This window comes from Pyrus communis, chromosome 9 (genome assembly GCF_041283825.1).
Source record: "Pyrus communis isolate YQ-2024b chromosome 9, ASM4128382v1, whole genome shotgun sequence".
NCBI classification, from domain to species: Eukaryota; Viridiplantae; Streptophyta; class Magnoliopsida; order Rosales; family Rosaceae; genus Pyrus; species Pyrus communis.
In genome coordinates this window covers 8,599,945-8,624,925 of record NC_142573.1, presented here as the reverse complement: position 1 = coordinate 8,624,925, position 24,981 = coordinate 8,599,945, and the positions used below count along the sequence as shown (strand labels likewise).

Sequence of the window (24,981 nt, the reverse complement as noted above, 5' to 3'; positions counted from 1 at the left end):
TGGCTGGGTGTAAATATGTACACTTAAGTGCTACGATCATGTGAAGGCTGTGCGAATAATCACGGGTCACCTACGAATCGGATCTACCTATTGTGGTTTGTACGACAGGGTTGGCACCAAACTTGGATCTAAGGTGAACGTGCAGTGCGGGAGGTGAACATCATGTGAAGGACTGTGCCTTGGCCTCGAGCGGGATCACTAACATTGGGGTGCAGCAATGATGAGCTCTAAATGCATTTATGTATAACAATGTGCCATGCAACCAATACCATCACAATATACTCACCTGAAGCTTACCTGAGCCTCCGCAACATCAAACGATATACTTCACGATTTATAATAATGTAATACTTAAAATGCAACTCATTTTTGACATGACATTTAAAGCATAAATCATTTTAAAAATGTTTTGGAAACCACGATATATAATTGTAGCCCCCCAATCTCGCTTGTCCATGCTCGTCCTCAGGGTACGTTTCACCTGACGCCATTAGAATATTCCGTTAAAGTTAACGGAATATTCTCCTTCTTCTCTAGTGGACCTTGCCGAAGTCGTTGTCTGTATTCGCCGGTTTCTATTAAGAGTCCAAAAACCAAATGAAATTGGTCAGAAAAACCCTTGGAAAAACTAGCCAAAACTGGAATCCTTTGAACTCGTGTGTCCCGACGTCCAACTACTCCAAAACTAGCCTAGGGTCCCTATATAGTCAATTAGGAACCTCCTTGAACCTTAAAACCTTGGAAAAAGACCACGATCACGTTGGAGCCAAAAAGACACATCACCGGAGGTTATGATTCCTCAAGTTAAAACACTTCAACTCACCTAACGAATGGTATCATGAGATTATAGAGCTCGAGAGGAGTGTAAAGGTGGAAATCTCGAGTTTGATTCGTGAAGTTTTGGTATAGTTTGAGTGTGGGTGTGCTCTCGGGTGTATGGACGAAGGAGAATGATCGAGAAGATGTGAGAGGGTAAGGGTATGTGTACGTGTGTGTGCGTGTGTGTACAGGATTGGCCAGAAGAAAATGGTAATAAGTCCTGATTAGGCTGCCGTGAGAAAGAGGAAGAGAGAGTTAAGTTTCAGTTGGCCCAAAGAAAAATAAAACAAACCCAAAGTCTGATTGGACCTAATAAAGTAGGAGTTAAGGTGATTAGTGAACAAAGTATAGCAAATCCTAAAATATAATCCTACCCATTTACATATTCGTTTATTCGTAACTTTTTCGTTACTAATCCGATTTGGCCCTAACTCATGTCAACACACTCGTGACGTCGAGTACGATTTAATTACGTTATCGGGAAAATTGATTTAAAACTGTATACGTACATCCACGTCACTAAGCCAATGAGGGCAATATCGTCATTTTACATACTTGGGAAGAAATTATATATAATAATTTGGGACGGGTCGTCACAATGACTATGCTTACTTAGATCTGTAATTTTAGGCACTAGCACTATGGTATTATGCCTAACATATGGCGGCTTGAATGACAACTGTAGCGTAACCCAAAAATCTTTCACCTATGTTTAAATTGTTTTTAAAATAGGTTTAAATGTTTTAAAATAGCTAAAAGCATAATATATCGTATGTATAGAAAATAGCTAAGACCATTTTCAAAGAACCAAAACTTTGACAAAAAAGTTTGAAGTCCTTGTAACCAAAATCTTGATGTGATTTTAATAAAGATTATTTATTCGATTTCTCTGTAAACTTGTATCGCACTATTGATTTCTTTTGTGTAATTTAAATAACATTAATGATCAACATGGGATAAACTTTGAACAAAATGTTAGATGAGATGTACTAGTGAAGGATATTGACTATTTATAATAGCTCAAGAATATATTGACCAAAATAAAAGGCAAGGGGGATATGGGTAGTGGGGTATAAGTTAGGAGGAAAATGACAAATTACTTTTTAAAGAAAGTGCTTGTGGCCAAATACTTATAAACAACATTCAACTTGTTATTCATACAAGTCAAACAATAATTTTTCGCTTACAGGTACAAAAAATATTAATTTTTAGTTAAATCTTGACCGTCCAATTATAAAAAATGACGGTCCGGAGAGAATCATGGTGTAGAACAAAAGGAGAACCCAAAGCCCAACAGGCCTTGAGCCTTGAGGTCCGAGGCCTAAAATTGTTTGTGAGTGTATGTCCATAACTTTCAGGTTTTCTCAGTATTACCAGTCAGTCCCGCTCTAAAAAGATAAGATTTTTGTCAAAAAAATATGAGAGTCTTCTGCTCCCACACCTTCTTCAGAAATCCCCTTCAACTCCGTTGACACTCAGCTTTGGTTCAGTCACTTCTGAGAGACATCCAGAGGAGAAATGCCTCAAACCCTTTTCTTAAGGCCCTTTATTTCATCAGCTCCTTTGGATAATTGGAGGTTTGTTTGTTTTTCCTTCATCTCCTTTTGTTAAACCCCTGCAAAACCCTCAGAAACCCATCTGACATTTGAGCTTTTGGGTTTCTTTTCGGGTTGTAAAGTTCGAATTTTTAGTGTCCTGTTTGGTTTCTTGTGTAATTAGGGGGATAGCATGGAGAATTTGGGGTTCTGGGGTTATTTTTACTTAGAAAGTTGCATGCTTCAGCTATGAAATTATGAAGGCAGGCAAACAGGGAACTGTGGTTAACTAAAATTTCAATTTTGATTCAAAATTCTGAAAGATTGGTATAAAGTTTTTTTTTTTGGCTGTTATACTTTTCCTGTCTTGCATAATTGCTGCATTTCTTGGGGTTGAAGGTGAATTTGCTGGTTCTTTATGTCTTTGGAATCAAAGTAGGGAGTCATATAACTCATTGAGTGAAATTGGGTTGCCATTATACTCAAAGTCGAAGACGTGCAAGCATATACTATACATATAGGAGTACATTTACATTATTTTATATCTTTCTAATTGCAGTGTTAAGTAGTTTATTCTTTGTGGTGTGACCTTTGGCTTGTTTGCGCAAGTGGATGTTGTCGACTTTGTACATTCCTATGGCCATTAACCTGGGACGATCATGTTTTTGATAGAACTTACTAATTCGAGAGCTCTTCGATGATTTATGTGTTCATTGTGATATCAGTAATAACTCTGTGAGTTTTTGTCTTCAGTAAATTGAAAGAATGCACAAGTTCTATAGGTTCCAATGTCAAGGTGCGTGGAAGAGTGGGGATAGTTTGTATGGGCATGCTGGCACCAAGAAAGTTCTTGCAGAAAAGGAAGAAGGTAGAAGTTTTCAAAGATGCTGCTGATGAAGCCGAGCAGAAGAACTGGAGGAGACTTATGAATGAAATTGAGGAGACAGGTTCTGCAGTTTCTGTGCTCAAAAGTGAAAAGCTCAAGGACAAGACTATTCCCAAGGATGTTGTCCTTGGAACTTTGGTTAGATTTAAGCAACTGAAAAAATGGAACCTAGTCAGCCAGGTATGTAAAGATGCTCTTTTTTGTTGTGCAAATATTCGGTTTCTGAGCGCATTTCTTTAAGTACTTGATTTTATTTGGTGATTAAATCACTTGTTTATGTTCTTTGTCTTCTAGATTCTCGAATGGCTCCAAACTCAGAACTGGTGGGACTTCAGCAAAATGGATTTCCTGATGCTTATAACAGCTTATGGAAAGCAAGGGCACTACACGAGGGCTGAGAAGCTTTTAAGTTTGATGAATGAGAAAGGCCATCCACCAAGTGTAATATCTCATACTGCTCTTATGGAAGCATATGGAATAGGAGGCCGATATAACAATGCTGAAGCAATATTTAGAAGGATGCAGTCTTCTGGCCCTGAACCATCTGCTGTGACATATCAAATAATACTAAAGATATTTGTTGAGGTAATAACCTTCTTTAGCCAAACTTGTCAGTGTCCCTAAAAACATCGATTAAATCTTAATTCTAAATTTTCAGCTTAGTGCTGACAACATTTTGATGATGCCGGCATCTTCAATATTTATGACATATCTGCCATTTGAGCAATATGCATGCTTTCATTGGAGTCTTTCTACCTGCCTCACATGGTACCTTGAAATACAGGGATGTAAGTTCAAGGAAGCTGAAGAAATATTTGAGACTCTTCTAAACGAGGAAAAATCACCTTTAAATCCAGACCAAAAGATGTTCCACATGATGATTTATATGTATAAGAAGGCTGGGAGCTATGATAAAGCTCGGAAGATGTTCGCAATGATGTCTGAGAGAGGGGTTCCACAATCGACGGTTACTTATAATAGCTTGATGTCATTTGAAAATAATTACAAGGAAGTCTCCAAGATGTATAACCAGGTAAATTTTGGGAAAATATCTTAATACTTAGTCGTACAGCTTGGTAGAGCATGCTAAACCTTCCTATTAGAGTATGCTTTAGAATTATAAAATACGGTTACAGCAATATTTTCCTGGTTTGTTTTGAAGAAAGAAAAATAGTTTCCTTAGTCTGTTTTTTTAAGCATCATTGGTTGATCTATGATCGAAATAGAAGAATGTCCGGTCTTGCAGCAATGATGTCCTGTTTAATTTAAAAAAATAGTTACCTTAATGAAAACCGATGCGTTTTTTATCACCCAGATTTAACTATGATTTTACATGGTTCCCAATCACACATAAAAGTTACTTATCAATGTTCTGTATAATTCTGAAAGAGATTTGACAAAATTTATTGATCAAAGCAGACTTAAAAGTCCTGTATTTTCCCCTTTCTCATGCTTATCGTGTTACTTCGTTTTGCTGAAATTGGTACAAACTACCCACTTGAAGTTCCGTGACCTTAATATCTTATCATGCTGCTCAAGTAATAGCTTTATTGTTAGTAATAAAATGCATCAGAAATTAAAGGAAACTTCTAATGGCAGATGCAAAGAGCTGGTCTCCGACCTGACGTAGTGAGTTATGCCTTACTCATTAGTGCTTATGGGAAAGCTAGAAGAGAGGAAGAAGCCTTAGCTGTTTTTGAGGAGATGCTTGATGCTGGTGTCAGGTACAGGGTTAATGCTACTTTTTCTTGTCATACAGGGAGCTGAAGTGTTCGAAACTTAAAAATGGATTTTCAACTCTTGACATTGATTTGTTACCATTGATGAAACCTATAATCGCCACCATTCTCTCTCTTTTGCAGACCAACCCGCAAAGCTTATAACATTTTGCTTGACGCATTTGCAGTATCAGGAATGGTGGACCAAGCTCGAATAGTTTTTAAAAGCATGAGAAGGGACAGGTATATTTCTCAGTACCTTCATGTTGATTACGCTATAGTCGATGATGAGTTGCACTTGCTAAACCTTATATTCTTGTTTTGGTTTGCAAAGGATTGTTGTTGTGCTGATTAGTTGCTATAAATGAATACCTAGCACTATGTGCACTCTTTGTGGGATAGTACCTAATAACGAAAACTGGATAAGAAAAGGGTTCAACTATAAAATATTTACCTAGTGTCTCTTTCTTGTCTAGCTCTATCAGAATGAATTTACAAATAAGTGGTTACGTTGACATATTAGGTTAGACCGGTTAGTTGTTGGGTTCAAATATCCTAGATTCTAGGACCTAGAAGTCTGGGACTTGGAAGTTATAGTTAACTGAAGTTTACGCGTTGGATGATGTCAGTATTTCATACTTGATAAGATATTTAAATAAGTTTCATTTGCAAGCAGGATTTTTCATGTATATATGACATGCGTTGCCTGTGTCCATCCTGTTTGCTTAAAATTTTGTTTTATGGTGAATTTGTTCTATTTATGTATCCGAGCATGCATATCAACTTACTCACATTTCCACAAACTGATCATTATTAGATCAGATTGTGAATTCTACAAACCAGTCAACATTAATTGGATTCAATTGGCATCCATCAGTCCGTTCCTTACTACTGGATTCAATTGGCATCCATCAGTCCATTCCTTACTTCTCTCCCTTCACCTATTATCTTCACACATATTTGCCGGAGTGAAATACCTGTGTAATTGAATGCACTTTATGGTTCTACTATCTGTTTGTTAGAACCACAAATTTATTAGGCTGTTTTCAGTCATAATGTCAAGTATCGTATGTCAAAAACAGTGTGGTCTATCGACAGATAATCAAAGGCATGCTTTTGTAGGAGGGCAGAAATAGCCCTATCCCTAAAAGTTTACGCTCTATGATCTGGATAGTGATCCCTCTTTTTTTTTGTCTGTTTTTGCTTCAGGTTTAATCCTGATCTGTGCTCTTATACAACTATGCTGTCAGCATATGTAAATGCATCTGACATGGAGGGTGCCGAGAAATTCTTCATAAGAATAAAACAAGATGCATTTAAACCCAATGTCGTCACTTATGGGACATTAATCAAAGGGTATGCTAAGACAAGTAATATCGAGAAGATGATGGAGAAATATGAGGAAATGCAGGCATCTGGTGTCAAACCAAATCAAACAATCTTGACAACAATCATGGATGCATATGGAAAAAACAGAGATTTTGGCAGTGCTGTTGTTTGGTACCAGGAAATGGAATCCTGTAGGCTTCCGCCTGATCAGAAAGCAAAGAATATCCTTTTGTCTTTGGCGAAAACAGCAGAGGAACAGAAGGTGGCTAACCAGCTTGTAGGAAATTTGGATCAGAGTAGCAATGAACAAGGATCTAGTAAGTATCTGGTGCCTATCGATGAGAATGATAGTGAGGATGAGGATGAAAAGTATGATGATGAATTAGATGGTCCTTCACTGGTCACTTCATCAAATGCGGAGCAAAAACATGAACTGGTTTATCTCAATAGTGTTAACGAGAAAAACCTTGAGGGTTTACTTGCAGTTGCAGATTTGTAAAGTTGGGATACTCTAATTTGTGATACAGTCACGTTACTCAGGCTTGGTTATTAAGTCGAGAATATAAGTTAAGAAATACTACGTGGGAGCGATATCATTTCAGACCAGCTTAAATGAGTACATTTTGCTGCCTGTGAACTATACTGGCTCTGTTTTCCGGCCACCCTTGATCTTGTTGCTCTTTGAGATGGACGGAGAACAAAATGGAACCGTTCGATTTTGTAGCAGCCTAATTAATGTGTACAACCACAAGCACAATTTTGTGATCCAAGTATTGCAGCTTCTACTCAAAATGTCTGGTGCAACTTTTTACTACATTCTGTGAAAGAAGTAGGACTCTTTTCTTTCCTTTAAGCCATCAAACTTTGTAACAATCTGGTTAGCTTCTACACAAAATGTCTAATTCTCGTCGACTGTGGTGGCTCAGCCGGCTGAGCCACCATCATTTGATGGTCTTGAAAGAGGAAAACTATAAGGTATAACTACCATTCAAAAATGTTGGGTGACCACCAGTGTATAAACGCGTGACATTAGCAAGAGAAGTTTAGCTGCAGCAACCTGATTTTTCTTTAATAATTACACTAAACCATCCATAAACCTAAGTCAAATATAGTCAAGTATCCACATTCGGAGGCAGTGTTCCATTATAAATTGCAATTGATTGTGACCGGTCAGATGGCCATACCAGTGCCCAAATTACGAAGCACAAATATATGTCACGTGGCATCACATGCCCATAAAACAAGGACGTATGGACAACAATTTTCACCAGACTCCTCATTAGGTTAATGAGGCACGTTCCAAATTTAACTAATTCTTCATTATTACTAAAAAAGGAATGAGGATCATCTCGAGATCCTCTTTGTGAGGATCCCGATAATCCTTTAATCGTGTCCGTTTATCGTACATCGTGCAGCTAGTTTTTGTCCAAATACTGTTTATATTCAATTTTAAATAAAAAAATTTACAATAATTTTTAACCGCATGATATACGATGAACGGATACGATTGAAGGATCTCCGGGATCCTCACAATGACGATCCAGAGAGGATCCCCATTCCCACCATACATTAAAAAATGTGAGAATTTGTGTGAAATCCCGTCCTTGAATTTCACTATTTAAAATTAAGATTTTCGTATTATTAATTTCAACGCGTTTATATTTACGACATATGTTTTTTTTTGGAAAGCACCTCGACCACATATTGTTGAAAAATGAAACCATGTGAGTGGTTGTTAAAAAAAAAAAAGAAAAAGAAAAAGAAATTAGAGCTGCCAAATGGCAGCTAGAGAAGAAAAAAGAAAAGAAAAGAAGGAGAGAGGAAGAGGAACGGAGGAGGAAGAGAGAACGGGAGAGAAAAGGGGGAGGGTGCAGTGAATCGAGAGGGAGGCATATTGTCTGCCCTTCTAATATGGTGCCCTTCCCATGCCCTTCTATTTTGTGCAGTCACAGTTAAGCTACGTCAACATTTTATATTGATTTTTTTTATAAAGATAATAAGACAAAAAGCAATAGGAATATAAAATGTTGACGTGGCTTAACCGTGACTGCACAAATAGTAGGGTATGGGGAGGGCACCATAACAGGAGGGCAGACAATCTACCTCCAATCGGGAAAGGAGAGAAGGAGTGGATGGCCCAATTAGAGAGAGGGAGGAAGGAGGGAAATGAGAGAAGCGAGAAGGAGGGGAAAACCCGGATTCCCCTTTGACCTGCAACCCGGACCCGATTTCTTCATGATTTCCGACACCTTTTCAGGCCATTTTTCTGGCAAATCGTAGCCACCCACTACCTGGAACCGACTCAACATCATATTCTCTTCCATATTCATTCAAAAATTAACATGAATTAACCTCTAATTTGTGAGATATCACCGGCGGGTTCACGGGTGCACGGTGGCGGAATCCGTCATTTAAGGAATACCTAATTATAGGGTTCCGGCGGATCAAGGCTGATTTCAGGTGGTTCCTAGCCGAATTGGCCTTCAGCCTAGGTATGAAAATTTCTCCCCTCACTGAGATCTACTTGCCTGTAAAATTTGGTAATTTTTGGAAATAGTTGAATTTTCCGACGAGATAGGGCAGCCGGCTGCCACGTGCGGCGGCGAGTGGGCCGGAACCCCACCTGCCCTTCCTAGACTAATTTGGATACCCTGATTCCATATGTGACGTTCGATTGACGAAATCCCATCGTATGACTATAATTTTGATAGAGACCGCCACTTGGACATTAAATGAATCGACGATCTGACCGTTGGATCGTCACCAAAATTTAGTACATTATAGCACGTAATATTTGAGGACATTAGAAACTTACGGATCGGGAATCTAAGGTATGGATCTCCTCAAATTGGATTTGTAAGTTCATAAAATAAAACGTCGACCGCCACATGAATTTGTGATTGGCGGAGATTCGACCGTCGGATCATGATGAGATTTTAGTATGATGTTCTATGAGAATAATGAGGACCCTAGGAAGTTACGGATCCAAAATTTGATGGGCGGATCTTTCAGATCAAATTACGTGGAGATGTATACCCTACAGTTAACCGAGAATTGACTTTTGGTCAACATGTCTCGAAATGTTCTAGATACTAAAATTGGTACCACGGGAGACTAAATGAAGTCTAGTGGACCCACATGGGTTAGAGAGTGATTTGAATATATGTGATATGGTTATTACCTTAATTTCTTATATTAATATCATTTGTGAATATGACTTGGTTTTATAAATGTAATTTCCTTTGAAATGTGATTTTTTTATATATTTAGCCATAGACCTATGTTTATTAAACATGATTTGGCTTGTGTATTGATGATTGTAATATATGTGTGTTTAATTATCCCTTTTTAGCAATGTGAATGATAGGTATGATAAATGCTATGACTATGTGATCTTAGAATCCTATTAGAAGTATTATGTAGAATTTATACGCTTGTGTGACGTATTAGTTGGTGGCCATGATAAGTTGATGGTGTAGTGACTACGTTGTAACCCATAGAGGTTGAGTTGTGGGTAGGTTGTGTGTTGAATTTCCTGCACCGTGTAGCAGTGGTACATGGATGGTCCTGCTTGGTTAATCCGCGATAAGGGACCATACTATTTATGGATCGTGCTTGGTTAATCCACGATATGTGATCCTTATATCTTTGATATGGCCATATACACTTAGGGGTGATCATGCTTGGTTAATCCGCGATAGGTGATCATTGTCTAATAGTTCTGTAGGTATGACTCTGCTTGGTTAATCCGTGATGGGTGGTCGCTACCTACTTGGTTATCTTGGTCCTGCTTGGTTAATTCGTGATAGGGGACCATGGTCCTACTTGGTTAATTCGCGATAAGGGGCCATATTTTCTATGGATCATGCTTGGTTAATCCGCGATAGGCAATCCTTATGGCCATACATACTTAGGGGTGATCATGCTTGGTTAATCCACGATAGATGATTATTGCCTAACAGATGTGTAGGAGTGACTCTGCTTGGTTAATCTGCGATAGAGGGTCATTGCCTACTTGGTTACTGTATGGGTGGTTTTGCTTGGTTAATCCGCGATGGGGGGCCACTTCCTGTTTGGTTACTTTAGCAGACTTGGCTTAACTGTGTCACTCTAGCCTTAGTTTTTATATATTTGTGACAATGGTTTCGAGAATCTTGTGAATTGGGTTAGAAAAGCTGTTGGACGTCTGGGTGACTCCTTCGGGATTTTCTACGATTCGATTATGATTTCATAAGGTATGAATTCAGAAGATATGGGAATGATTGTTATTATTTTGATAAGATTAATTAATTAATGTGGCTAGAGAATGGTTTTGTGCTTCGTCGACTCTTAAATATGATGTATGTTGTGAATTATGATATCATGATGAGACATAATGATTTATATGTTGGATGGAAGAGAATTCATGATTTTCATGGGGGTTTGTTATGTAGCTTGAGTCCAGGAATTTCATCTTGTTAGGTTATAATAAATGGTTGAGTAATGCTATGCTTTTCTGCTTGAACTTAGTGGGATAAACGTCTGATTTTGTGAATGATGAACTAGGAATGGCTTGATCCCTATTGAGGGTACGTAGACAGTCTAACGAGGAGGTTAGATGCAGCCATAAAGTATACGAAAAATTACTTTGCGATTCAATTCTCAAGTTGTGATTTGCCATATCCCGAAGGCAAGGTATGTTTGAGATACGAGTATTTGGTGACGTCACATGTCAATTTGGGATGTATGTTGAGATCGGGACGTGACAATTTGAATTCTCCGTACCAAGCCGAGGGACCGGTATGACCAAGGCAAAGAGTGCTACTCGTGCTTTTGGCCCAGCCGATCGACTGGTTGCCCACGTTAGAAGCTCTAATCACCGGGTTTTCGCTTCATCGTACCGGTCGCTTGATATCGCCGACTGATCGGATTTTTTTGTATTCCTCTTTTGTTATTGAAATTTTCCAACATGATAGAATCATAATTCATTAGGTGGTTGTCTGTCGTAATGTCAAGTACCGCAAGGCAAAAGCAGTGTGCTTCTTCGACAGATAATTAAAGACATGCTTTTGTAAGAGGGTAGAAATAGCCCTGTTTTTGTTTGTTTTTGCTTCAGGTTTAACCCTGATCGTTGCTCCTATGCGACTATGTGACTATGCTATCCGCATATGTAAATGCATCTGACATGGATCAAAGGCTAAGACAAACAATATCGAGAAGATGATGGAGAAATATAAGGAAATGCAGGCATCTGGTATCAAACCAAATCAAACAATCTTGACGATAATCACCAGCTTAAGCCAGTACGTTTTGCCGCTTGTGAACTATATTGGCTCAGTATTCCGGCCACCCTTCGTTTTACCATTCGAGGTGAGACGGATGAAGAACAGAATGGAACCGTTTGATGTTGTAGCAGTTTAACTACAAGCACAATGTGATTCTAGTAGTGCAGCTTCTACTGAAATTATGCCTGGTAGAAATTTTTACTGCCCCAAACAAGTAGGACTTTTTTCTTTCCCTTAAATCATCAAAATTGCAAACAATCTGCTTAGTTGTGGGCAGGGTAAGAAAGAAACGTAACAAACATCTATGCTAGTTCTCGTTGACCATAATGCACTGTCGAATCAAAGGATTTTGAACAGGAATCGCACGTGAAATGAAGTTCAGAAACCTTCACGGCAGCCTTATATATCGGTCACCAAGTCTAATCTTTCTGCACTTGCAGATTTCTTCAATCGTTCAGCTGCTTTTACAACCTACAAAAGCATGATCATTGGTGAGAACTTTTGGTCAAATGCAGTTCCTGTCTCTATATATTCAATGACAATTATATCTTCCACAAATTTTGAAACTTAAATTACCTCAGAATCCCAGTTTGTTCTTGCAGTGAGAACAATTAGAGTTACTGTTTGTAGAAAAACTCCAATGATCATTCCCCACCAAATACCCTGAAAAATAACAAAAGTTTATCATTTTCCATCACTCACAAAGCAAAGCAATCACTTTACTAGCAAAAGTGAGGTGAGATTCTACTTACAGCAACTCCCATGCTAGTTTTGAAGCCTAGAACACATCCAATCGGAAGACCGATAATATAGTAACAAGTCAGGTTAACGTACGCCACAACAGCTTGCCATCCGCTTCCGATTGCCACACCTAAAATTCCACACAACATGAATTAGAATTGATGCTGATAGTGCCTGCAAACTTAGTTTGTTTCTCTACGGCTTCTATCATTTTTCAATACCTGAGAGTATAGGTTGAATGCCATTCAAGAAAACAGAGATGGCGAGCAATGGGGTTAAATCAGACACTGCCGTGATAACTTCAGCGTCGCTTGTAAAAAGCTTGCTCAATCCAACTCGGAATATCAATATAATCGCACTGAAGACTATGCTAATCAATATGCTGGTCCCGTTCACTACAAACACTGAAAACTTGGCCACCTTCGGGTGACCGGCACCGAGCTCATTACTAACACGAACACTGGCTGCCGCGGATAGGCCTAACATAAATTGCATGTCCCAGTTCAAGTAGTTCATGCTGGAATTGTATCACATCAGAAAATGAAAAGTTAGATGTCAGACAGCAGTTAACAAAAATTATCAAGTTGAACGGTAAAAGTAAAAAGGTTAAAAAATGGATTGCTTTAACAAAAGGTGTACCAAATAGAAATGGAGTCTAGAGAGATTGTAGGATTGGAGAGAAGCCCTGATATCAGCACTAGTCCTTGGTTGTACCATATCTCCAAACTATCATAAAACCCAACAGTTAATTGCAAGCAAAAAATATTTTAAGTGAATGGTAAAGTGAAAAAGGAAAAAAACGTAATGCGTAAAAATATAACCGGTTTTAGTTTTTTTAATCAATCTTAAAATCAGAACACCAGACAATGCATGTTTATTCTTTATTTTAAATGTGTAACCGGTTCTATTTTGGCATATTTCTCAAAATCTTGTACTTACCAAAGCATGATAGCGGAGGCAAGTGTCAACTTAAAGTAAGGCCAAATGCCCCTAAAAGCCTTCCATGAGAAGCCAGTCCAAGTCTCCTTACACTTGGGGCTGACAAGAATGTAAATTCCATATGTGATGACAAGAAGCCACCAAGAGAAGCTGAGTGTCAGAGCCGCCCCCGTCAGCCCATAGTCCACCACATAAACCACCACCCAAGTGAGCAGAATGTGGAGGAGGAAGACCCCGAGTGACATGTAAGCTAGAGGGTTTACAATGTTCTGGGCTTGGAGAAACCTCTGCTGGGGGCAGTTTATGGCAAATGCATAGAGCTGTGGGATTATTCCTCTGGCAAATACTTGGCCTTGCTCTGCTATGTCGTCTGTTTGGCCGATGGCTATAAGGATTGGTCCTGACCACCAGTACACAAATGTGAGTAGTACTGCTGCTCCCAAATGCAGGATGATTGCCCTTTGGCATATGATTCCCATTGCTGGCAGTTGTTTGGCTCCATATGCTTGCCCACACACTGTTTGGACAGCACTTGCCATTCCCAACTTTGATTCCAAACCAAGAATTAAGAACACAAAAAGTGTTAATCCAACCACACAAGAAGAACATGGAGATGAAATTCGGCCACACGAGTAATGTAACGAGAGTTGGGCACTCTCGGTTTAGTTTCTGTCATCACTCCTAATCGAGTACTTTGTGTGTTTTTCATGCGCGAAGGGAAAACACAAATACTATACCGAAGCGTATGAAAAAACATGATGAAATTGTGCCATATAAGTTAATCAGAGAACTATTATCTGCGCAACATAATAGTTAGGATAGTGCATTTTCAGGATTATTAGATGTTGGAGTGTGCTAATATCCTTATTTATAAAGTACATTAAACTAGAGGACTTACCATGATACCATAAGCGAGACCCTGAATTCCAACGCTAGCTATAGAGGCCCCAGCAAGCTCCAAGGCACTCAGGTGCCCACAAAACATGAGAGTCACAAAGCTGAGCATGTAGTTGAATATAGAGACAGCGATAGATGAACCGGATAAAATCCAGAGGAGCCTCGACTCCCAAGCCACCAGTTTAGGCCACCATCGAACCGCCACGGGCTTGTGCTCCAGAAACTCTTCAATGGCACTGGACGACAAGTTAGGTATCTGGGAGTGTGAATCGAGCCTGATGAGTAGCGGTTGGTACTCCTCCTGCGACCCCATGGTAACCTCAGACGGCTGAGCCACCACTACTTGATATGACACTGAGAGAGAGAGTGTGTGTTTTACCTGGGAGGAGTAGTGGGATTATGTATATTTATGCCCTGTTACAGTTTGTAGAAAAATGGAAGGGAGAGAGGAGACACTAGGGTAGAACTACCGTTCAATATGTTTGTTTGGTGCCTACCAGTTTGTACATGTGTTTTCTTAGCAAGAGAAGTTTAGTTGCAAGTAAGTTACCTATTTTTTGTCATTTAGTTTCACCAAACCATGCATAAACCTAAGTAAAATCTATTTGATTTTTCGAAATTAAATAATTCAAATATTCACATTTCAAGGCAGTGTTGCCTAAATACAAGCTTGAATTCAATGCGACTTGTCAGATGATCCCAATGTCATCAGGTTTTTCTTTTCAAAGGAAAAGTGCATTAGGTTACTGGACATTTCAATTTTCTTATATTTTTTTTCTTCAATTTTTGTAAGTTTTTTTTTGTGGGAAATTGGCCTTAGTTTACAAAACCACCAACTTAAATTAGCCTTGTTTTCGAAAGCTAATATGCACTTTATCGCTAATACTGAAATGATATAAATACAATATTGATATATAGTATCGAGTTAATAGTAAATTGATATAATATTGATGATAAGACAAGGTATTTTTAGTAAAAAGAATGTTATATTTGGAACCAAGGTTTTTATTTATTTTTATTAAGATATCTACATTGATCTACATTAAAAAAAAGGAGAAGAGTTTTAAATCGGATTTCAGTAAAACAAAACTACTAAAACAATCCAGCCATTGCGAAACAGGGTAATTCACTATATGAGTTTGTAAAGGGGTTACTAAAGTCAAATCCATTTATTTTGAATACTGCATTGAATTTGTGTTGGAGCTCGATGGACAATGATACTTTTGGGGGAAAGGTGTGACGATGCTTCTATCCAAAGGTGGGTTAGGTAAGCACGTGTACATGGTAAGGTCAGCACCCATTTTTTTTAAACTGCATTTTCTTTCTGATTAGGTAGGGTTTAGCAATTGGTAGTTGTGATCAGGGGTTTAAAGGGGGCCGTAACTTTAACACCTTCACTTCACAACTCCTGTGTACTTTGAAACCTTAGATGCCATGTTGACCGTGGCATTTTTGTAGAAATTATATTTGAATTATGGTTTCACAAACCATTATTATATTGAATGGGTTTTACAAATCCAACTAGTTTTTGGAAGGACCTCTATGTTCTTTTCTTTTCCATTTATAATCTATGCTGAATTTTTTTTGTATAACATCATGCTTATATATATACGCACATACACACAGGGTAGATACGAGATATTACTTTTTTTTACATAATTTTTTGCACAAGTTTTTGTAGGACCCATTCCGTAATGTATTTCAATAATGTAAGCATATCTTTTAGGTCTTTTTTTAAATATCATGTGCCTTTTAGGTCTTTTTTCAAATATCATGTGCACTCAAAATCAACCAGACCCGAAACAATATGACTGTTGAATTAAATTTAGTGTTTCCTTGTAAAACTGTATTCGTCCATTTTCTTCACTACAAATGAATGTCTTAATAGTTTCGGATATCTAATTTTTTACAATGATGATCTATGAATGATGTTCTAAAATATAGACTTCGGATCGATGACATACATTATGAAGTGGACCCTACAAAATGTGTCAAATTTTGTGTAAAAAAGTGTTGTCACAAATCTGCCTCCAATATAAAATTAGGAAAATATGTATAAGAAACCTCATTTATAAAATGGCTACAAATTTTTCATTCTGATAAATCAAAGATTGTTCAATAGAAACAGGTATAAAATAAGCAGAACAACCATAGAAAAATAAACAAATACAGGAGAAATTAAAAACAGGTACAAAACATATCATCTTAGAGTTTAAACAAATACAGAAAAAAATTAAAAGAATTTGCTTGATGAGAAAAATTGTGGGCATTCACAAGGAAACTGATTTTCACCCATAGAACTCACATATTCCTTTTATTTTTAACCACCAGATTCACCAAGTCAAACAGAATTAACTTATACGAATGTGTAAGAAGCTAAAAATGATTTGTGAAAGTCATCTCGCTTTCCACAAATGCTAAAAGCTAGGGTGGACCAGGTTTCTCAATCAAAACAGATTTGTGGTCCTTTAGCTTTGGGCCGAAGTAGATTATGGACTTTTAGCAAGAACTTTTGAACGACAGAAAATTCGGACGTAATCCAGAATCTGTCCATTTTGAATGTCCTCCAGCTCCATTGCAACTTCTTTCATTGAGGGGCGTCTTTTTCCATTCAAGTCTAAGCATCTTCTTGCAAGGCAAGCAATTGCCTCAACCTGTCCTTTATTTCCCTCCTTCGTAACTTAAACATCAACCGATATCAAACCGACAATTTTCTTCAATTCTAAGAATTAAGTATGTGGCTAGACTTCTCCCTTCTTCCGATCTTGTGAATGAAATAGGATTTTGACTAGTCAGGAGCTTAACGAGGACAACTCCGAAGCTATAAACATTGGAGTTTTCTGTGAACCAGCTTGATTGGAAGTACTCTGGATCCAAGTATCCAAAAGTGCCTTGTACTTGTGTGGTCACATGAGTTTGATCAATGGAAAACTGTTGAAGTTCCAAAATGAGCTACTTTTGCTCTATACTTGTCATCTAAAAATATGTTTGTGGACTTAGTATAGCGATGATAAATGGGAATGGAAGCTGATGAATGCAGGTAGAAAAGGGCTCCAATGACCTCAGTGGCGATTCTTAAGTGCATATCCCACGTAAGCGGAAACTCTTCATTATCTTTGTGGATATACTCAAAAGGGGTACCGTTTGGAACAAATTCATACACCAGTCGAGGAACCTTTATCCTCAAACAACACCCGAATAACTTAATCACATTCATGTGGTTAAGCTGGGAAAGAATGACAATCTTGTTAATGAAAGGCCTTTAAGTTTCCCTTCATCAACCACCTTGGACTTTTTTACTGAGACAATTTTTCCATCTATCAACATTCCTTTGTAAACGGTACCTTGGCCTCCCTGGCCAAGTTTTCTGTTCACATTAAAATGATTTGTGGCCTTCTCTAGCTCCTTTGGTTCAAATAATTTTATTTTCTCAACATTGACTTCACCAGAACTCAATTGTTCTTCGAGCAATAAGCCATCGTTTTGTTTGAAAAACTTCTCTCGGCAATTATTGTTATTTATTTTCTTCACTACCTTGTATAACCACCATAGAGCAACAAGAAGAAGTAATAGCCCCAAGCTTGCACCAATATCTACATAAATCAATACATGTTACAAAAAAGTACCCAATTCTTCAGCCAATCTCTTGAGAATTTTAGTGAACTGTTCAAAATTTTCTCATTTTGAATCCATTGAAAGTTATTCCAGGTCAACTGAGGGGACAGAGATGCACCTGTAACCACTGGTTTCACCGCAAATTTCTTCTTTTTAGGAGGGCCGTAAAAGTATTATTACAAATAGAAGTATTGTCAAGATTTTCTTATTTTATTGTCTAATTCATGTTGTTTCTGCATTATCTAGTATAGTAGTCATACTTGATAGTGAAAGGCTGAAGTATCCTAATGAATATAATTAAAATTCAAATTAAAATATCAGCCAAAATAAAAAAGAAAGAAATTTCATCAGAGTTGTTCAAGATAGAATGGAGGAATCATCAGTCAATCCCATAACTTTTGGAAATCATATGATCAGATTATAACATCTAGATCATAAAATTCGCCATGAAAAATGAGTTTTGGCTGTTGACTACTTGACAGAGTCCACCTCCTTCTTTATTCGGGCTTGGGGTTGGCAATATAAGATAAACTTTCACAGGCTTGGGACTGAACCACTCAATGAAATCCAAGCTGGATACGATTCCGAACCACTCAACGGAATTGCGGATCACGTGGGATTCCGGACCACTCAACGAAATCAAGACAGAGTAGGAAACCAGACCACTCAACAGAACCCCAGTGGAAACCCAGTTCCAGATCACTCAACGGAATCGAGCGGAAGTCCAAGGAATATAGTAACGCTCGAAGAACAAGACATGAAACAAGTACTCAAAATACAAAAGCTCAATGAAACAAGAAATGGAACAAAACACAAGGTACACAATTAGAATGGCTCAACAAAACAAGAAATAAAATAATGATACAATATGTGAAACAAGTCTCGAAGCGACAAACACCATGACAATGGGTTCATGGTCCACTACTAGCCCTCACATTTCATCACATCAGGCCAAACATACAAATCAACCACACTCCACAACAAGTTCAATACAAACGTTAAATCACATAAAATAAACAAGCATAACATAATGTGATGCCATCAGTACGTAAATCGGGTGCATGTCATTCGAGGAAGACACGTCATCATGCTGAGCCTACTAAGCTCTATGGAATCTCAACAACACTTTAAGATCAACAACACGCTAGAAGAACTCGAGCTAGTTGACTAAAAAGCCAATCGTCGATCAAGGTCGAGAGTAGGGTCCCCAACCTTAGAAATCTAAACCAGAACATCTGCCTATCAGATTTCTGATCTATAACTTCCCAAGAGTCTCACTACTCTTCTAGAACAACATACTAAAATTTCATTATGATCCATCAGTTGGATCTCCGCCAATCACTAAGATAAAGTGGCAGTCAACGTTTGATTTTACAAACTTAGAAATCCAATTTGGGAAGATCTGTACATCAGATTCCCAATCTGTCAATTTTTAACGTCCTCAAATATTATGTACTATAACCTATTAAAGTGGAGTGACAATCCAACGGTCGGATCGTCAAATCATAAAATGATCAAGTGGTGTAATATTCAATAATAGGTTCAAAGTATTGAACCACATCAAATGGATATCAAATATGAAATCAGGACATTTTATTTAACTTAAAAAGGTAGTGTCGACCCATTGACCACGCGCCACCGCATGTGTCGCTGCAGGTGGCGGTTTCTAGTGAACGGAAACCACAAATTTTGACCAACTCCAAAATTCACCAAATTTTGCAAAAATGTACAACTCAATGAGGGAAACATTTTTCATACCTGGGCCGAAGTCCAGTTCGGCTGGGAAGTAGCCAGAAAATCTCTCGAATCGTCGGAAACCCAGAAAAATGGGTGAACCTCGATCTGTCGAATTCGAAGCTCTGCCGCCCCTAAACTTGTTTGGGGTTTGTTTATGGGCTCAAGAGACACCTGAGGGTGGTGGTGGTTGACGGAGAACATTTCAGAAACGGTGGATCACCGGTGAAGGGTTCTTGAACCCGTGGGTTCTGTGTACCACGAAAGGTGGCCAAATCTCAACGGGTTTGGGGTGGAATTGGTAAAGGAAGGGTCGTGGAGTCAAGTGTAGGTGGTGGCGATGATCAATTCGCTGGGAAAACGCCGAAATCTGAGTCGAAAATCACGTAAGGTGTCCGGGTTGGGCGCCAGGTCTTTCTGGTCGAAAATGGGTTAAGGATTCAGTGTTCCTCCATCTTCTCCTTTCTCTCCTTTCTCTAGTTCTTGATTGGGCAGTTCCACACATCATTTCTCTTCTCTTATTTCCATCACAACCACACACGTGGCTCTATCGCACTGCTCCAACAAAATCTAAAGCCTTCCAGATTTATGGTCAAATGACCATTTTGCCCTCAATTTCATTCATTATTAACTTTTTCTTTATAACTTCAAATTACAATCCGTTTGTGCTCACGTGTTTGTATCGACACTTACTATCCAAATATGTAAAGAAATCTAGAAAATCATGAAAGAATCAAATACGTCCATGAAAATTCCGTTTAGTTCATTAAGGGCGTTTTCATCATTTTACTTATCGAAAAATTTGTACGCCACAAATACAAACGCGTCAAAACTATGAATAAGAATACGAAATACATAATTTTAAACAGTGAAATCCGGGGATGGGATTTTACACTACTCATATGTTCTCTGAATTTCCCCATAGCATTGTTCTAAAAACTCCTACCTTGCACCGCCTAGGCCCCGCTTAGGTGGTAGGCGGCTAGCCATTGTCCCGAATAATTCCTAGGCATTTGAAAATTAAGAAAGGATGTCTAGACCTCCTTAGGCATCCGCCTAGCCCGTCTAGGCACCCCCAAGTCGCGACTCTCATTTAGACAGAAAATCGATGACTTTAATTTTTGAATTTTATGTTTGTTTATTAAATTATAAGAGACTGGTTAATACTTTAATTTTTCAATATGTTATAATATTTTAATTTAAATGTCATTTTGTTTTGCAATTTATGTATCTTAATGCAATTATGTATTTTGTAAGTATAAATAAGCCCCACCTAGCCACCTAGATGCTAGGCTCAGCCCATTACACAACTAACACCTAACATCTTTTATAACTTTGCCCCAGAGTCATTATATAACCTATATATTCCATATCAAACACTCAAGGCTCTGAATTATCAAACATGTTAGGATTACCATCTCATCCGAGTGTACGTGGATCGTGGCCGAGTTTCATTAGTGATAACAAAAAAATTTCATATATCGGGATAAATTTATATGAAAATATTAACAAAAAAATTTCATATATCGGGATAACTTTATATGAAAATATTTCTTTTGGCCCATATGAGAATTTTGTGCAGAATTATCCTCATAGAAGAAATATTGAAGATTTCGTTACGGTTTTGCCATGCTTCCTGCAGTGTATCATTTATTATCCAGTTACATTTTAATTTTTTTAAGGCTAAATTGGATTAATAGTCCTCGTGATGAGAGGGTAATCGGAAGATAGCCCCTATGGTGAAAAAATTTGGATTTAAACGCTTGTGGTGAACTCTGTTAAGATTTAAGCCTAAAATTAACATATTCCTCATCTATCTGTTAACCCATTCAACCTTCATAACCAAAAGAGAAAAAAAATCATTCATCCAAAGCTATGAATTCGCTCAGCACAATGATACAAAATGAGAATGTCCAACTTATAACGATACAAATAGTTCGCCGGAGGATTACAGCCACTAGCGTGATTATCTATGGCAACTTAAACGATTGACTATTCAAATCCAGTCCATTTACACAAGATTTCAAATCCCTGGGTTAAATATAATGAACATTGTGGCCGATTAAGTACTTATCCCTAAGCAATTTGGAAGGCCCAGAAATCCTATATCCAATGTGATCAATAATTTGAATTTCCTCATTGAATTATGTTGAACAATAAACAAAGCAAACAAAAGGGCAGATTCATTGGAATTCGAATTCATGTATTTTGAATAAGATCTCAAACTGTAAATCAGGAAGCAAGGAAGGAAGAGATGAGACCCACCACATCAGCGGAGGAGTTTTTAGCATCCATTTCGAGGCGGAGCTTGGCGTAGAGTTAGGGGCTGCAATAGATGGAGCCAGGGGCAACAAATTCATAGCCTTGGATGAATGAGTTTTTTTTTCTCTTTTGGTTATGAAGGTTGAATGGGTTAACAGACAAATGAGGAAGATGTTAATTTTAGGTTTAAATCCTAACGGAGTTCACCACGAGGGTTTAAATCCGAATTTTTTCATCACGGGGCTATCTTTCGATTAACCTCTCACCACGGAAACTATTAATCCAATTTAGCCTTTTTTTAAATAAAGGGGTCCTCGGAGGACTAATGCATCTGTAACCCGAACGCTGATTCACACATACTAGGTGCTCGTCACATTTGCCAACCTCACATTCATTGATGTCTGGATTAATGTGTATTGAAAAAATTAAATTGATCATCAATCACCTACTAACTCATTCCAAACACAAAGAAAAGAACTTTAAACATTGAAAATGGTATTCGAGTTTACCTTGACATCCGTCGAGAAGATAGGGATTTCCTTCAGAGCCCCCTCCGCAGGTACATTTAAGTCTTGAGGATCCATATGCGGAAGAGTTGTCATGGTAGCTAACACACCGAGGCCGGATTGGGTACTCGCTTCTTGTCGTTGCATTTACTTCCAAAAAGGTTCCAAACACTTCAGTTGTGGAATGAAACATGTTCCATTTAAGCACCACAGGAATATTGTCCCTTTCGCTGATGGCAGAAATGTTTGTTAAATTGTTGGCATACCCCTGAAACCATTTGCGGTCTACCAAGAATGCGTAATTGCATGAACTTCGTGTTTTATCGTCATCACGCTGGAAACTCGTATTGAAAGCAGAGAGAAATGAAGGGATGGCTATCTGGCAGCAGTCCACACCGTTGCATACATTATGCCAGGCACCGTTACTCTTATTTATGGAATTGTCACACTCGGACTTGCATCCACTTGAAATGGAGTAGCCATTTGAGTTTGAGGTGATCGTGGCCATAAAACCACAACCAACTGCAGTGTACACGTTCTCGGTGGAATACGCAAAAGGGCTGCCCTCCAAGTTGGCCGTCTGGCGGTTGATTGGCTTGTTGCTGCAAGTTGAGAAGGTGATCGGGTTTGTGACCCTTAGCGTACCTCCTTCAGCAGAAATATTGAGGACCTCCAGATTAGCACGGTTCAAGAAAGGAGTGGGATTGCCAGTAGAGTTGTCACAGATTATTTGGAACCAGTCGTCGTCAATGAAACAACCTGCCCCAATTCCAAAGGGATACGGGATTTCAATGTCTCCACAATGAGACTGACAGTTAGGCTTTGCTATGGGTGGTTTCTGTGATGATGATACTGCTAGTAACTGCAGCAACAGCGTAAACAGAATAATATGAGTTAGCAACTTGACAACCATTCTGTTTACCTATACCGGCGGTTTCTAGTTGTAAGCTCTGAGTAAGGTAGCACAGAAAATGATCCTCAACTCTCAACCTTCTTCAAAGTAGAAGTAAAAGTGCATAGATATATAGTTAGTCCTCAGCACTTTCCCGCTGATTTCTCTGCACTTTCCACGACAGAAGAGAAGATTAGGGCGGCGTTAGAATATGACTGATGCTGATTTCTCTGCACCTTCCACGACAGAAGAGAAGATTAGGGCGGCGTTAGAATATGAGTGATGCTGATTTTTCTCAAATAATTTTTAAAGTTTCATTGTTTATTTTCTGCTTTTGCACCATATTCTCTTTATCGATAAAAATAAAATAAAGGATAAAGTAAATAATATTAAGTTTGATATTTTAATGTAAAAATATAATTTTTTGTTAAAATGAACAGTATAGTAGATTTTTCGTTTAAACTCTTTATTTTCTAATGGCCCTACAAGTTTGGTGACTTTCCAGTGAAATGCTGAAAATATGCTAATAAATATAGTCAAAATTCAAATTATAAAAATAGCAGTGAAACTGAAGAAAAATCATGAAAGTATGTGAAAAGGATTGGAGGGATCAATCAAATATTTGTTTTAAAATGTGATTAATTTCCAGCTTCTAAAAAATTAGAACAAACTAAAAAAGATAAAATTACATTTTATCCCTTTAGATTTGATGCTATTAGAACTTCATACAACATCTTTAAAACATTTTAATTTTATTCATGATTTATTATTTTATTGTAATTTTATACATTTGTTAAACCGTTAATTGCTGATGTAACAAATATAAAACTAATATATTTTGGTGATGTGGTGAACCAAAATAATTAAATATTAAAAATTAGAAACGTAACCTTCCCTTCTTCTTTCTCCAGCTTCCCCTCTCTCTGGATCTCCATCTTCCATGGAAACACCTTCAAATCCCTCCCAGGTCCAAACCCCACAATCCCTCTAACATTTAGCACCATGAAATTTCCATTTCTTAACAAATCCCACACATCAAAGAACTCGGGGAGAAATCGAACCTTGCAGTGGTGGATGTGGTTCGGCGGAACCAGCTGGACGGCGGGGCGGGCTTGGGCTGGGCCTTCTAGGCCCGGAAGTGATGGCGGGAGGTGAGGTAGAGGGAGAGGAGGAAAAGGGTGATTGACGGCTGCATCATTGGTAGGAGGAAGAGATGGGGTTATCGGGCTAAGCTTTGCCCGGATCCCCTATTCAATTTTTTTTAGTTTTTAATTATAATATAGACTGATTTTTTATTAAATAATCATTTTTTATTCATATGGTGTAAAGTTAACAGTCATATCAGTACAAATGTGGATTCTACATTTGTCACATCATCATTCAACGGTTAACTTAACAGATTTTTTAATAGATATATGAAACTAAAAAAAAAAAAATAACTAAACGTATGAAATTAAAATATTTTAAAGATGTTGTATGAGGTTGTCAAATTACATGATCTCACTCTTAAGATAGAAAATATGAAAAATCTGTTGAAATGAGGAGCCAAACTTGATGTTCTGTCTTGCCTTCACAAATTTGGTTGGCTTTGCCAAGCTACACCTTCGAGGCAGGACTGGCATCAGGTTTCCTCGGGTGTACCAACGTTTATGGTGGTGCAACTGGAGGCTACGCCAGGAGCCTTGCAAGAAGACGATCTTCTGCTTCCTTTTTCTTGTACACAAATGATATTGGGGTGGGGGAATTGAACTGACATGGTACTTTTGATGCAGGGTTATACTTTTAACTACTTTAGTGGTTGGAGCAAGCTAGATCTAGAGTTCAAAACTCTCAAATATGAGGAA

The 24,981-nt window shown here is 38.1% G+C and overlaps 2 protein-coding genes and 1 pseudogene across 3 annotated transcripts; 1 reads left to right on the top strand and 2 right to left on the bottom strand.

Moving 5' to 3' along the window:
* Nucleotides 1–2,121: 2,121 nt before the first annotated feature.
* On the top strand, nucleotides 2,122–7,079 carry LOC137739844 (Tetratricopeptide repeat (TPR)-like superfamily protein). The gene is made up of 7 exons (XM_068479565.2): nucleotides 2,122–2,396; nucleotides 3,108–3,420; nucleotides 3,535–3,825; nucleotides 4,025–4,273; nucleotides 4,840–4,964; nucleotides 5,103–5,201; nucleotides 6,168–7,079. The coding sequence occupies exons 1-7, from the start codon at nucleotides 2,338–2,340 to the stop codon at nucleotides 6,784–6,786; spliced, it is 1,755 nt and encodes a 584-aa protein (XP_068335666.2). The 5' UTR covers nucleotides 2,122–2,337; the 3' UTR covers nucleotides 6,787–7,079.
* Nucleotides 7,080–11,543: 4,464 nt separating this feature from the next.
* Nucleotides 11,544–14,572, bottom strand: LOC137739863 (protein DETOXIFICATION 41). Its single transcript, XM_068479591.2, has 7 exons — nucleotides 14,130–14,572; nucleotides 13,232–13,776; nucleotides 12,932–13,018; nucleotides 12,514–12,809; nucleotides 12,304–12,422; nucleotides 12,128–12,214; nucleotides 11,544–12,022 (listed from the first exon to the last, which is right to left on the bottom strand). Exons 1-7 carry the CDS (start codon nucleotides 14,439–14,441, stop codon nucleotides 11,951–11,953), a joined length of 1,518 nt encoding a protein of 505 aa, XP_068335692.2. The 5' UTR covers nucleotides 14,442–14,572; the 3' UTR covers nucleotides 11,544–11,950.
* Nucleotides 14,573–16,617: 2,045 nt separating this feature from the next.
* LOC137740497 (wall-associated receptor kinase-like 22) lies at nucleotides 16,618–24,391 on the bottom strand (annotated as a pseudogene). The gene is made up of 5 exons (XR_015967015.1): nucleotides 24,028–24,391; nucleotides 22,249–23,431; nucleotides 21,984–22,140; nucleotides 17,862–17,914; nucleotides 16,618–17,721 (listed from the first exon to the last, which is right to left on the bottom strand). The product of XR_015967015.1 is annotated as a wall-associated receptor kinase-like 22 (transcript).
* Nucleotides 24,392–24,981: the final 590 nt, after the last annotated feature.

Bases quoted from the DNA above. Each gene is read 5' to 3' on its own strand.
- LOC137739844 (XM_068479565.2), top strand. From the start codon at position 2,338: ATGCCTCAAACCCTTTTCTTAAGGCCCTTTATTTCATCAGCTCCTTTG. The intron at 3,421-3,534 runs GTATGTAAAGAT...TTTGTCTTCTAG, and splicing joins AATGGAACCTAGTCAGCCAG to ATTCTCGAATGGCTCCAAAC. The intron at 5,202-6,167 runs GTATATTTCTCA...TTTTTGCTTCAG, and splicing joins AAAAGCATGAGAAGGGACAG to GTTTAATCCTGATCTGTGCT.
- LOC137739863 (XM_068479591.2), bottom strand. From the start codon at position 14,441: ATGGGGTCGCAGGAGGAGTACCAACCGCTACTCATCAGGCTCGATTCA. The intron at 12,423-12,513 runs GTATTGAAAAAT...GTGGAATTTTAG, and splicing joins CATTCAACCTATACTCTCAG to GTGTGGCAATCGGAAGCGGA. The intron at 12,215-12,303 runs GTAAGTAGAATC...GTTATTTTTCAG, and splicing joins AAACTAGCATGGGAGTTGCT to GGTATTTGGTGGGGAATGAT.